We start from the raw sequence: 14,724 nt of genomic DNA on the forward strand, positions 1-14,724 counted from the left end.
GTGTTGATATCAGACACAAAAAAGACCAACAAGTTCACTCAAATCTTTGAGTCTACACACAATTTATTGTTGATTACATGGTTTTAAAAAAAGTTACCTACACATTTACATGTGGTTCAGTTTTTAAATGATCCCCCAGTTACATGATTGATTCTTGCAAAAGTAGAGTTAAAATAATAAGTATCCAAAATTGGTCCCTTTCATTTTTCCAAAGTTGATTAGGTCATGGATTAATTGGATATTAAATGTCTAAGGCCCAGGGTTTGAAGGATCCTGGCTCACTGGCTGGAACCTGTGAATGAAAACAGATTAAAGTTGTAATATCAAGATGAATCTTTCACTTTTAGGAGTCCAAGTAAACCATCCTCAACTCTACCTTCTTAATAAACGGCGAGGCACAAGCCAGACAGGCCCTCTCTGGAGTCGCAGGCGTGTCCAGGAAAAATGGGCCAGACAGACCGGAGTCGGAGCGAGCCGCTGCCAATGCGTCTTTGATGGCGAAGAAGACGGAGCTGCCCAGAAAGAGGGTGGGTTCCCCGATTCCCTGTGGCGCCAGACACAGTCATGAGAGGTCAAGTATAGGTCGAGAATCGCTTCAGCACTCGGTGCTGACCTTTGAAGAGTAGATGGCGTGGGGGTTGTAGGAGTCCGGCAGGAGGTAGACGTTGAACTTAAGAGGCACGTCGCACACCGCCGGGATCTTGTACTGGGACGGACCTCGGGAGTACAGCATCCCAGTTGGGGAGTACTTCAGCTCCTCCAGAGTGTAGAGACCCAAACCTTGCATGAACGCTCCTTCAATCTGAGGAAGTCGACAAACAAAGAGGTAAGGAAGTCAAAATGTGTAAGTTTTTGCTGTGAGATGCTCTAACCGGGTCCTACCTGGCCGATGTCCATAGACGGGTTTATGCTTCTTCCGATGTCCATCACAATGTCCGTCCTCAGCGTCTGCAAGAAGCAGGAAAACACTGACGTTACTCCATTTTCAACAAACCCGATGGATGGTCCAACGGTTAAAATAGGCAGATCCACACCCGGTAGTCTCCTGTCAGGCAGTCCAGCTCCACCTCAGAGCAGCACACCCCAAAGGTAAAGTAGGCGTACGGATGGCCCTCCATCTTTTCCCAGTCAAAGTAAAGGTCTTCCCCTCTGAGAAGGAACAGAGGAGAAAGTTCTCACCTGCTGCTTTGGTTAGGAAAGACCTGAAACAGAGTTTAGACGTACCTGAAGAACCCAGTGGCTGATAAACTGATCTTCTGCAGATGAGCCTCCTTGATCTGCCATCAGAGCAAACAACCATGTTACAGACCCATTAAAACCAGTGGTGGTAACCAGTGGTAACTAAAACACTAATCATAAATACTAGCTCTGCTAGTGCTAAGAGTAAATATTAGTCTCAATTACAGGTATTAGTTCTCCAAAAGCTAAAGTGCTCATCATAAGTATTTTTATTGTTGTTGATTTCTCCTACTACTTAAAGACTTCTTAACAGCTTCAAACTTAATCATTTTAGAAATCATCTGGAGAAAAATAACTTAGAGGAAGCTAAGTGCACTTAACACTTTTTAATGTTGTCAAAAGAGGTAAAGCGCTAAGCTAAAGATTAGCTCCACTATTAGCAGACTCATGGAAGTGTGCCACCCACTGATTCAACTTCATGTTTCCAACACTTCATACCCAACTCTCCCATGATCCTTTAGGGTCCTTCAGCCTGATCGGCTCCAGTCTGCGGTACAGAATCTCACAGGCTTCCTGAAAACAGTCACAGCAGCAGAAATGAGCAAAGATGGCCCATCCAGACAACAAAGACAGCAGGAACGAGGCTCACCTTGACCGCCATGCCGTTGGCGTCGGTGCCGAAGGAAGCGGCGGAGGGACAGGTGTTTGGAACGGTGCCGGTGCTGGTTTCACTGAGGAAGATCTTTGACGTCGGGATGTGAAGTTCCCGACTTGCAACCTGACAACAAACAGGATCCCAGGTTCTTTTATCATCAAGGTATTTAGTCTGTTCAGACATTAAAGTAGATCCAGTTAGTGGTAACATGAACCACTTGGTTCAGGTTCAGAAAAACTGAAATGTTCACTTTCAGAGTAATTTATTCTTAATATATGTTATACATCAATAGCTCTGTAGTAAAATAAAATAATAAAAAATTATTTTTAACTTTATAAAAATGGCTGTACTTCTATCGAATTTGTTGTACATTTTAATTATTAATTATTACATTTTTTATTTATTTTTCATTTATTTAATTATCCGCTTTATATCATTTAAAATAAACTAATATTTAGCTCTTTTTATTATTACTTATTGTCTTTTTTTCTGCACTAAAAATAATAATCAGAAATGTCTATAAAAATATAAATCCTAATTTGTCCTAAAAACCAGCCGCATCCGGTCGAGTTCAGTACCTGCTGCATCTTGGTGTGGATCCCCTGACCCATCTCCGTCCCGCCGTGAGTCACCAGAACAGAACCGTCTTTATAAATGTGGACCAGCGCTCCGGCCTGACAAACACACCAACAGAAACTCTGAAAATGTTCTGGTAGTTGACGTGGACCCAGATGGAAGCGATGTGAACAGAACCTCACGGACCTGGTTTAAGAAGCTCTCTGCGAAGGCGATGCCGTACTTGATGGGAATGAGGGCGACGCCCCTCTTCCTCCAGCGGTTCTGCTGGTTGAACTGGTCGACGGCCTGGCGCCGGGCGCTGTAGTCGCTCTTCAGCTTGCAAAGCTCCCAGCAGCGATGCAGGTTCTCTGGGCTGAACTCGAACTTGTAGTGAGTGGCTGACGGGCCTTTGTACATGTTGACCTCTCTGACCTGCAGAGCATTTCACAATCAGACGAAGGAAAGTTCTTCCTAAAAACATTTGAGCACCAGGATGACCTCTGACCTGGTCTGCCGGGCGTCCCAGCGCCATGGCAACGTCATTGATCATGTTTTCCACCACCAGCAGGCCCTGTGGGACGCCGAAGCCTCTGAACGCCGTGTTGGAGGGCAGATTGGTCCTGCAGGCGGCCGAGTGGCCTCTCATATTGGGAATGTTGTAAACGTTGTCCAGATGAAGCAGAATCTTCTCAGAGATCTACAAGGCGATCCAAATCAGTGATTCTGTTTTATATTCTTGTAGGTCAGTAAATATTTTCTTGTAGATCATAAAGTCAGTGACCTACCAGCACAGATTCGTCCACAAAGCAGCCGCCGTTGGCGTAATAGTAGTAATCCACAGCCATGATCCTTCCATCGTTCATAAAACCCACCTTTCATAATAAACAATAAATTGAAATCTTTGGTAGTATAAAACACATTTTTTACAATTTATACAAACTTGGACAAACAAAAAAAAGACTGCAGTTCCCATCTTTTCTGCTTTCCCACTGCAATCCCTGTTCTGGCCAGTAGATGGCAGTCAATGTTCCAGCTGCTCCTTTAAATTTTGGGGAATTTCTGGACAGAAATGGCCACTCATAACTCAGACCAACTATCATTTAAGTAATGCAGATCAGATGGCTTCAGATGAATATGTTTGAGACTTGCGTTGCATCTGAATGTAATGCCTCACAACAGAACGTAACTAAATGAGTGTTTTGTGTTTCACCGTAGTTTACGGAACAGAATCCATCTTTTTTTTCTAGTTAGTGGGTACTGCAGCAAAATATTAATGGCTAATTCTTAACATGACTAACATCAATTCAAAATATGAAAAAACATAAACAGCTATACCCAATTTAGCCAGTAGATGGCAATATGTGATCGATGGGGTTCCTTTAAACCTTCAGAAAAGTCCAACAAACACACTTTCATTTTTATAATGTGACTATTTCACACACTAGATGCATTGAGATAATAATGCTCTGGAATAAATACTTAAATAGTTGTACTTTTGTTGAGAGTTTTGTCTTAATTGTCATTTCTGGGAACAAGATATCTATAAAATGTATGTAAACAAAACAGCTGACTTTTTTTATTTCCAAATTACAATTTGGAAATTAAAAATGCAAAATAAAAAAAACAAAAACCTGATTCCTGCTTCTACCACTAGATGGCAATAACTGATCCACACTGCTTCTTTAATCCCGTTGGATTTTGTGGGCAGAAAATCCGACCAGGTTGTTTTTATCTCATGCAGTTTTAGTCTTACTTTGAGTTTTTTCTTACTTTGTATTTTCCCAGGACAGGATGGCGCCCCCCGGTGATCAGCATGTCCTCGCCTCTCTCCAGGACACAGCGAACAGCTCGGTTGGTTCTAGAAACAAAGAAACAAACGTAAACATTGTGTTGAGGAATTTTCTGATTGTTAAATTTGCAATCTTAAATAATGTGAATAATTTCTAACTTTCTCTTTTTATGAGACTCACTTCCACGCAGCCACAGAAGTGATGGAGGCCAAGACAGAGGTTACAATCACCTTCCCTCCAAAAGCTCCACCCAGTCGTTTCACATGACAGGTCACTCTGTTGGACTGAATGTCCAGCGTTTCTGCAACTGCTTCCTGAAACCACAAAACGATCTCTTCTAAGCTTTTGTTTCAGTTTTAGGAAAGTGTTTAATTCCTCCACTGTGTACCTGAATAAGCGTGGGCCACTGGGTGGAGATGTAGACCTTGAACTCCTTCTCCTCACCAATGGGAACAACCAGCATGCTCTGAGGCTCCATGTAGAAATGCTCCTGGCCTCCCAGTCGAATCTGTCCTGAGAAAAACACAACAAAACCAATTAGAGAAGCTTAAGCATGTTTATTGTTTACATCTGAAGATATTTACCTTCGTAAACTTGATCACACGTCTTAAAAGCTTCAGTCACGTCTCCTTTGGAAATCATTCGCCTCGGCTCGTAGTAAGACGACTTCTCGATGGCGTCCTGAGAAAAACGAGGGGCGCTGTAATGACCCCTGAGTGAACAGGTCAAAGGAAGTTGAGGTTAAAACACAGACTCACCTCTATGGTGAATATGGGGTCTGGCAGGTCTTCGTAGGTGATCTTCACGGCGGCTGCTCCTCGCTTAGCGTGAGTTTTTGTATCAGCCAGAACAGCGCAAACCGTCTGACCCACGCAGAACACCTGAACAGAACAGGAGAGACTCAGCATTTCACACTTGGTTTAAAACTCCTTATTTTATTATATGTTGGATGTTTTGAGCTTGGAAAAAACAGAAAAGGAAAAAAAGAAAATTGTTGCTATTTCCTTTTTGACCCAGAAGGCAATATTTATTACACACGACTCCTTTAATTTATGAGAAACTTCATAGAGAAAAAGTCAAACCAATCATGTACGCACTACAAAGTTTATACTTTCCATGACTCAAATTTCGGTACCAGGATGAATAAATGGATGGATGAAGGATGGATGGATTGTTGGATGTAACCCAGAGTTTCTCCTCACCTGGTTCTCCGCCAGCAGCTCCTGCTCGTAGCCAAACATGGGGCGGGCTTTCTTCCCCGGAACATCATTGGCTGTGATCACGTCAACAACTCCTGGAAGCTTCAGGGCTTCGCTGACGTCCAGCAAACTGTCGGACCAAAAACATCAAATTATCTAAAGAAGAACAGAAAACCTCCAACGAGCTGAAGGTTTCCTGGATCCTCTCCTCACGTGATCTTAGCATGTGCTCGAGAGCTGGTGACCAGAACCATGAAGAGCTCCCCGTCCGTCTTGGGAATGTCATCACAGTACACCGCCTCACCCGTGGCCTGGCTGATGGCGGAGCGGTGCATCATGGGACGCCCCACTGGGTCCTGACTGTCCTGGTCCTTCGGCACATGCTGAAGAAGAGGAGAAGCGTTATGCAGGTGTGCCGGGTGTTTGTGGTGTGAAGGCCTGAGGGAGGAGTCCTGACCTGGAACTCCTGCAGACTGGGTTGGATTTCTTTTGGCAAAGGCTGCAGCTTTTCCAGAAGCTCGTCTTTGATCACATTCTGCCAAGAAATGAGGACGTTAAAGCAGCTGGATGCTGTCCTGGTATAAAAGCTTAAAGAGGAAATGTGTTTTACCGCTTCTTTGAGCTTCTGCAGGACCTCCAGGTTGAATTTAAAGAGGAGGCTGAGCGTCAACGACCGGCGAAACTCAACCTTCCCACCAGGAGCGGATGGAGGGAGATCCAGCTCCTCCAGGAGGGCGTCGTACGCCTGATTCAGGGTCTTCTCATCCCACGGCCTGACGGAAAACCAACCAGGAAGGGATAAAACACAGATAGGGGTTTAAAACAACATGAGAGAACACAATAATACCAACATCCGACCTTCCAGTGATGGCTTTGCAGGTGTTGGTGGCGTTAACGGTGGTTGGACCCATTCCTCCGAAGTACAGGCTGACTTCCTGAACTACTCTGGAGCCCTCTGAGAAACACACTCTCATTCCAGTCGTTACCGTGGCGAAGGAGACCTCCTTCCTCGGCGCCTGTCGGAGAGCTCGCACATACTCCCCCTGCAGGTCAGACAAAGGTATTACATTTATGATCACTCCGTTTTGTAGCCCACACACGACTCTTCATAGTTCAGTACCTGCAGATTTTTCTGTGGAGTGTAGCTTCAGATTGTTAATGTAAAAAGCTAATTCCAACAACAAAGCCCACAATGTGAGATTTGCTAAAACCAAGTTATGCTAAAACAGAAATTATGCTACAATGGAAGTGAAGCTCAACTTGCTAGCATTAACAACTGTTTTAGTAAAACTTTTCCAAAGGTGTGTTGTGGTTTTGCAAGTTCTTGACCCTTCTGAGCCACCGTAATGCTTGGTCTTAAAACTATTAATAAAGGTAGTTATTAGTGTTTCTAGTATTGGGGGTTTCAAGTATTAGCCGATATTAGCTATTCACAAACAGCTATCGTTCCTAATTTCCTGCAAACATGGAGACTTCACTGTACTGTCTCTTTAAAATACAGAGTCATTTATAAGCCTGATTAATTCCTTGAATAAGATAATGTCATCAATGCAGAACCTATCAGAACTCAAGGCAGTTACTAGCTCAGTGAAATGTCCAAATGCAATCGATTAAAGGAAAGTTCTGCACCTTTCTTGTGAATGGAATAAAAACTGAGACGACAACGTCCTCCGGCTTCAGGATGGTTTTCCCGAATCCAATGAAGAAGTCCTGATTCAGCAGAACCTCTCGTCTTCCTCCTGAAAGACTCAACCAAAACCAACTTAGAAAAGATCTTACTGCTTCGTTCAGTAGAAGTGATGGAAGTGGAGGAAGCTCACCGGTGGAGACGACTTTAACTTTGCAGTTCCCGGCTGCCAGAACAGGGTTCAGGTCTGAGTTGGGGTACGCGCTCACAATGTTTCCTCCGAGAGACTAAAAATGAAAACCAATGACCCAGAAACATTTATTCACTAATTTAACAGCATTTCCAACATGGCTGCTGGTTCTTTGTTACTTTTGGAGCAAAATAACTGTAAGTTTTATCCAACTGACTGTTTTGGACTGAACTTCTGGAATGAAGTTAAACAAGAAAACCAACAAATAATAAATTGTCCCTACGGCAACATTGCGGATCTGCAGGCTGCCCAGGTTCCTCAGCTGCTGGATCAGAGCTCTGAACAGCTCCGTCTTCTCCTCTGGGAGCTGAGGAACCATTTTCTCCAGCAGAGACTGGAGCTCAGACAGACTGGAGCCGGCTCCGACCCAAACACCTGCAACAAACACGAAGAGACGAATTCAAAGACAAAATGGTTCATTTCAAACCATTTTTAACTGAAGTTTTGATGCTTATGGATCCCAGAGAATAAAAACTCAAACTTCAGTGTCTCAGAAAATCTGAATTTTGTGAAAACTTAAATACATAGAAAGGTGAGTGGAAGGAAAAAGTGTGGTAGAATATATTCTGTGAATTTGTGGGATCTTCATAAGCAATGATGAAGATGAGATGAAGGCAGGTTTTAAAACAAACTGGACTTCCTGAACCTCAGTAGAACTACCGGCTGATCTCCTCCATGCTACGCTGCACTGATGCAGTAATTCAGCAAAAGGAGACCAACCAATGTTTGAGTACATAGAAATATGAAAATTCAGTTTAAAATATAATTTTTTATTGATTTGATGTAATATTCTGAGACTAATCTTAGATTTTCACTCTCTTTAAGCCATAAAGACTGAAAATATTACACCCAATGTTGAAACAAGACATTAATTTAATTTCTAAATATTGAACTTTCTCAGAATATTCTCAGTTTGAGCTGCTCTGGTTTGGGACAGAGAGGCTTTGAAAAGTTCACCAGAACGGAATAAAAACTGGTCAATTTTTTATCTAACAGTTAATACATACAATTTTCGGTTTTTAAGACTTTAAAGCTGCAAAACAATTAAATAAATCTGTAGAAGGAAGTGAAGAAGAGCCCACCGTCTGCTCCCTCTGACACTCCGAACAGCTCTTTGACTCTCATGGGAGAGATGATCAGTGGATGCAGGACGCCTTTGAATTTAATATCTGGACCTGCAATGAAAAGAAAAAGAACCACCATGTTTAGGCTCAAAGTTGATTCATTCCTACCATCACAAAGGTAAACTCTCTACTATGAATTCCAGGTTTGATTTGTATTCAGCTGTTTTTGACATTTTAGACATCTGAGTGCAAAACATCCACATACTTTGTTTTCTTTATTTGATTTGCTTCACAAAACTCAGGAAAAACAAGGATCTAGAGGCCAAAGAGCATTTTGGATACTTTTAGATCCAAAATGGCTTTTTAGATCTTTTTAGCAACTCAAAAAACAGAATTTCTGATAAGTGAAGCAAACAGGTTTTGTTAATAAATCAGAGCAGAAAACTTTATTTAATCATATTTTTTGTCTTTCAGGTAACAAAATAAAACACAAAGAACTAAAATCTGGAAACTCAAATTATTTTTCCATAATTATCCAGATTTGGAAAATAATCAAATGAAACTCAGCACTTTCCCAGACTGCATTGGAACCCTAACATACAAATGTTAAGCATGGTGGTGGGCGTGTGATGCTGTGGGCTCTGAGAAGACTGTCAGGGTACATAATATCATGAAAAAACAAGCCTGTTGGCCTCTGGGAGAGATTAGAGAGGACTCAGAGCTGTGGATGATTGGTATTGTGTTAGTGACCCTTGCGGACCAATGTTGGTGTTGCCCAGGACCAGTGGAGCCTTTGGGTTCTTTGCTCTGAGCTGGACCAGCTCCTCCAGGGAGGTGGGGGACACCCAGGTCATCCTCTCCCCATGAAAGGTCAATGTTTGGGGGTTCGCCGCCTCAGCCATCAACTGCAGAGCATCACACAAAGAGATTAATGCATATTTCTGCAAAAAGGGTAGTGAGCTGCAGATTGATGACCTACAATCAGTTCTGGAGGAAAGATCAGCTCCTGGGTCGGATCCAGGGGAAGAAACTTCTCTTGGTCAAATAGTTGTGGCTTTTCCTAAATAGTGGGGAGTAAAATGTGGGTTTTTAGAGTCTGGTTGATGAAACAAGACAAGGTAATTGAAGTAAAAGTGGAGAAAGAGAGATAAAACCCGTTGGAACAGAGGTACAATGCTGGAAGAAAGGACAAGAAAAGATTGTAAGATGAGCTCACATGCTCTGATTCATTGGTATTTCCTTCTCCATTCAGGCAACAATTAGCTCCTCCATTGGCTTGGCAGCAGTTCCCTTCCTGCTGGCAGAGATCAGACTAGTACTGTTTATAATTGACCATCATGTGAGACACGAAACAGAGACAGTAAAAGTTAATAATTCCTGGATGATAAAACCTGGCAGAAAGTCCTGCAGCCGTCCACAATGGGTCGATATCCAGTACAGCGACACAGATTTCCTGAAAATCACCAAAAACCACAATCTGGTTGTGTAGAAGAAAGACTTTGAGTGACAATAATCTACTCTGGGCCAGTAAGTGAGTACTTAGAGTTTAATAAAGCAAACGAACCACCCAGAGCCTGCGTGATGTCATCCATGGTTGGCTTTGGCTTGTTCCTCAGCAAGGCGTACATGGACATCACCATCCCCGGAGTGCAGAATCCACACTGGGAGCCATGAGCCTTCGCTATTCGCTCCTGAAGGAACAACGGCAACTTGTTCCATGTTATGCCGTAACTTGGTATAACTTCCAGAATCATTGTCTCTTACGATCTCTGGTACTATTGACCACCAGATTTCAGTAACCCAGGCTCAATACATTGCCCAAACCCTGGTGATTCCTACTGCTAGATCCCTTTGTACTCTGAGAAACCAAAAACTCTTTGAACTTCTCATTGATGGATCTTGTGTTGGTCTCCAGACTGCTCAGAGCCTCAGTACTCCCAACTGCTGGATCTTTAGGGAGTAAATATTTCTTGAACTGTTGGCACTCCTGACTGCAAGATCTCCTGGCCTTATGGCGTCTCAACAAGCCCTTGGTACTTCTGTTAGCTGGTTCTTCTGATGGCTAAATATCTCAGTAACTTTTAGCTTCACATGTATTTTGTGTTTCAAAAGAAGTAAAGACAGGAATTTTAATTTAAATAGCAACAAACAGCTACTAAATAAAGAGATCCTAAGACAGAACAGATGTTTTTGCACAGTCATCCATCAACCATCTTCCTGTTGATGATTCTGAAAATAGCTGTGGGACAAAGGTTCAGGTATGGGGCAATAGGACAGAGGTAAGTTTTAATACCTTTACTTTTAGTAAACATCAGCTGGTGTGATGCTTTTCTGTGCTGTAATTTTACTCCTAAATCCTAAAATGTGCAATACTTTTCTTGAGGTCTTATTGTGCGTCTCTTCTTTAATTATCTCAATGACAATTTAATTAAATTTGTCTTTAGAACATAATTAAAAACTACATTAAGAAAACAAAGTTACAAGTTTTTGGTGCTGAGGTTTAGAAAAATCTGACATAAAATTGAAAATACATCAGATATTTTAGGCAGAAGGGCCAAATAAAATGGGGCCTGACCTGCACGGGGTGGATGCTGGTCTTGGAGCTGCCGATACCCTCCACTGTGGTGATGGCGGCTCCATAGAGCTGACAGACCGGCAGGAGGCAGGCATTGGCTGAGTAATGACTGATTGTGCAGTGAAGGGAGACTTCTGCTGATTTACTGGAAGCACTGGAAACCTTATGACTTTATTAAAACAACTGTTTCTGTTGTCATGAAGCCAAAGATGTACCGATTTAACTTGGAGCGACCTTGATCCCTTTGTTTCTATGCTACATGTAGCATGCAGGTTTATTTTGCAACATCTTTCTGACCAGCAAACATGATCGGAGATCTTTCTTTTTAACTTTCAGAATAAGAGTTTCAAGTCAAAGAAAAATTACAGACAATTACAGACATAAACTGTAATTTTCAGACAATTATTTCTTGTCTGCTGTGTTTCAATGCACTGCTAACTATCTGAATTGAACTTTAAGCCCAGTTTAAAGCCAGAAATGAAAGGATCCAGAGGCAAAAGAGACAATAAAGTCCTTTTTAAATTTTGAAAAACTGCAGGAAGATTAATGAATGGGACATAAATATATTGTTGTTGTTTTTTAAGAAATTCAGATTTTTATATGCAAGTACAACAGAATATGAAATAAAGTGTGGAAATTTCTACATTATCCAGACCTGAAAATGAGCAAATGAGATTCAAAACTGTGTTGAAATCCAGAGGGTCGTTTATCTTTGGTTTGTTTTGAGGTTTTTAGCTTTATTATAAATCAGATGTGTGTATTTTATATTAGTTATATGTTTTATGGTTTAAGTTTGAATTTATTTTAGTTTTGTCAGACATCAATCTCTTTACTAAACAATAATTTTGCTATTATTTTGCAGCATGTAAGGTTGTTAGCTTAGCATCTCCACAGTCTATAATCCACCAGAGAATCTTTTCAAAACGTATTATTCATTAGCTTTAGCTTTAGCATACGCTAGGCTAAAAAGTGTAGCTTTTGATCACTATAACATATTTTCAAAGTAAAATTATCATTTAGAAACTGGTTTTCTTTGATATTAATATTTGTTTGATGATTTGAAACAATTAGATCTTTAATTCTAATACCACAGAAGAAGAACCAGGAGGACAAAGGATACACGATGGTCTTGGTAGTGGGTTGGTAGCGTGACACCATCACAGTACAGGCCCCGCATCCTCCACCGCCGCAGCCAGACTTGGTCCCAGTTAACCTCACTGAGAGAAGAGTCAAGAACAAAACAAACCTGCGTTTATAAAGAAAACTTCAACAGGAACATGAAGATGGAGTCGGAGATGATCTGAAGGATACGCTTCTCCCTGAGGAAGGGCAGCAGCATCGTCTCAGGATCCACATGGCTCTCAGTCACCTGTTAAACCACAGAGAATGTAGCGTTTATTTATTCAGGTGTCTGCAAACCAGATGAAACCCACAGCTTCAAAAACCTTCTGCTGCTATATTTAAAAATGGTCTTGTGAAAAGGCATCAATTCCGAGATGTTCCAGAGTTTTTTTAAAATTATTTCTACAGTTTGCACAATAAATAAACTCAAAACTACATCACACAGTTTTACACCATTAAAAACTAAAATTTTCAAGAAAACAAACGTTATGTAACTGTCTATTAGCACTGAAAATGTCTAAAATCCCGTCATATAATTTTTCCTACTTCTGCAACAATTTGGTGTGGTTCTGGTGAATACAAATAAAAAGTGACCATTATATTTACTCCTTTACGTTGTATACCCCTAATAACGTATTAACTTTAAATCAAAAGAGCGTTTATTTGATGAACAGTGACGTCAATCCGTCCCAGAATCCGAGCCGTGACAAATGTCCGCAGAACACCTGAACTTCCCTTCTTTAAATTTGACTGAAATAGGCAGTTTTATATTAATATGTTCTTATGTAAACACACTTTATTGCTCGGATCGATGCTGCCTTCTGCTCTAACCTAAAAGCAACATGTTTTCTTGGTTATAAAAAGTAAACGAAAGTCTGTTTGCTCGGACTGAGTGAGGAAACCGAGATGAAAACAGTCTAAAATGTCTGCAGGTTGAGCCAAAAACTGCATAATTCATGTGAAAAAGGAAAAGTTTACCTTTTTCCCATTAATAAACACGCACAGAGCGTCTCCTTGCTGTGCAGACATCCTGCAACTGCACAAGTGCAACTTTAACCCTGCGGCACTTCCGGTGGTGCAGCTTTCAGAATAAGAGTCTCAAGTCAAAGAAAAATATATTTTCTAGATTTATATTGTCTTTTATTCTATCCAGACTTTCTGGAGATGGTTTTTATTTATTGCTACTTGTTGACTTGTGTGGTCCAGTTTATGGTCCGCAAATATTTAAGATGGTGTTTTATTTTTTATCAAAGTGATACTTTATAACAATTATTATGTAACAATAATTACAAAATGAAATAAAAACAAGTGAGAATCGGATTTTCGTCTCTGGTTTATGAATTGCGAGAATACTTTTTCGCAGTAATAGTTAACTTCCAAGCCAAATTCACAGAAAAGGCGTATTTTATTTTCATAGCTCACTTCCTGTCCCACCCTGCTGCTTAATTCTAATTTTATCAGAGATAATGTGACGCATTTTGTGGGAGTAGAAACTCCCACCTAAAACCCTGCAACCTACTCAAACATGGCCTACTTTAGCAATAAAAACACTTCTTCAGTTTATTGCATTCATTAAACATAAAAAATTAACTGACATATTGAAGTTTTTTCTGTTAAGAGTTCACAGAACTGCAGCAGAAAGCCATAATTAAAGGAACATTTCACATATTTTGAGGTAAATCAAGTTAAACTGCAGTCAGCAGATCAAAAATCAACCAATAGGAGCTCAGAGTTACTGAATAGTTCATAAACGTTGTTTCTTCATATCTGCTGTAAAGTGATCTGTAATTATTAACACTGCTGCTTTGTTTGAGTTAATTGTTCAAAGTTTAGTCGTGTCTTTATCTCAGATAAAGAACAGAAATTCATCTCAGAGCGATAAATGAGGATTATTAGATCGTTTTTATTGGCGGTAATCTTTTCATATTAACCTTCTACCTGCTCTAAGTGTGAAGTAGCTGTGTCAGCAAGCTGGACAGGACAATAAATCTGAAAAACGAACACAAAATGGCGATAAAGGGAAAGCTGACAAAGAAGTATACTGAAGAAATGCTCCGTTTTAAACCTAGGAAAAAAACATTAGCATTTTAAATAGTTAGAGTCTCATTAATCCATATAATATCAAGAATTTGATTCTCTTTATCTTGTTTTTCATGGATAACAGCTGGTAAGCACTTATATACAGTTTCTCAGAGAAGAATGTTACATAAAACCTTATATTTGAGGAGATTTGTTGAAAAATACAAATTAACAGATGTTAGAGGAAACAAGGGAGAAAAGCAACAGTAAGAGGTAACTAAAAGTAAAAGTAAACAACGTAGGTGAAATTTAAACAGTAGTGATGGATGCTTTAATACTTGGGAAATTATTATTTATGGGTTGCTGTTTGTAAAGTTAAGCAGTTTAAAATTAAATTCATTTCTTGTTATTTAGCAATAAAAAAAAAAAAGAAAAAGGTGGTTTATTTTTCAATGTCGTATTTTAACCATGATATTATCTATTTATTCGTAAATAATAGAGCTAGTTTAATAGAGCTAGGACAATTAATAAAATTAAAAAGTCAATAAAGCTTTTAAAAAATATATCTGAGCACTGTAGTAAACAGATTCTTTAACTTTTATTTGTATTTTTTGGAAGAGACTCGCTCTCTTCTGTCCTCTTGTGGTCACACACTGTAACTACACACTTAAGTCCTTTATACTAGT

General features: G+C 40.4%; 1 protein-coding gene across 4 annotated transcripts; it reads right to left on the reverse strand.

The window, feature by feature from the left end:
• Positions 1-43: 43 nt before the first annotated feature.
• Positions 44-13,054, reverse strand: aox6 (aldehyde oxidase 6). Of its 4 annotated transcripts, none has more exons than XM_044110032.1 (35): positions 12,998-13,054; positions 12,209-12,266; positions 12,018-12,114; positions 10,898-11,006; positions 9,887-10,013; positions 9,714-9,775; positions 9,539-9,616; positions 9,302-9,382; positions 9,083-9,227; positions 8,341-8,433; positions 7,482-7,633; positions 7,202-7,295; positions 7,011-7,120; positions 6,240-6,424; positions 5,992-6,154; positions 5,839-5,916; positions 5,595-5,764; positions 5,385-5,511; positions 4,941-5,063; positions 4,767-4,863; positions 4,571-4,695; positions 4,363-4,496; positions 4,163-4,250; positions 3,178-3,264; positions 2,898-3,089; positions 2,597-2,824; positions 2,413-2,508; positions 1,829-1,957; positions 1,678-1,752; positions 1,225-1,277; positions 1,035-1,149; positions 883-948; positions 614-802; positions 377-544; positions 44-292 (listed from the first exon to the last, which is right to left on the reverse strand). In XM_044110032.1, exons 1-35 carry the CDS (start codon positions 13,046-13,048, stop codon positions 242-244), a joined length of 3,996 nt encoding a protein of 1,331 aa, XP_043965967.1. In that variant the 5' UTR covers positions 13,049-13,054; the 3' UTR covers positions 44-241. The 4 variants fall into 4 exon arrangements, with proteins under 4 accessions (XP_043965967.1, XP_043965966.1, XP_043965965.1 ...); XM_044110031.1 differs by having other exon boundaries at positions 9,539-9,619; XM_044110030.1 differs by having other exon boundaries at positions 5,839-6,154.
• Positions 13,055-14,724: the final 1,670 nt, after the last annotated feature.

The sequence above is a fragment of the Gambusia affinis genome, linkage group LG24 (assembly GCF_019740435.1).
Source record: "Gambusia affinis linkage group LG24, SWU_Gaff_1.0, whole genome shotgun sequence".
Lineage (NCBI taxonomy): Eukaryota > Metazoa > Chordata > Actinopteri > Cyprinodontiformes > Poeciliidae > Gambusia > Gambusia affinis.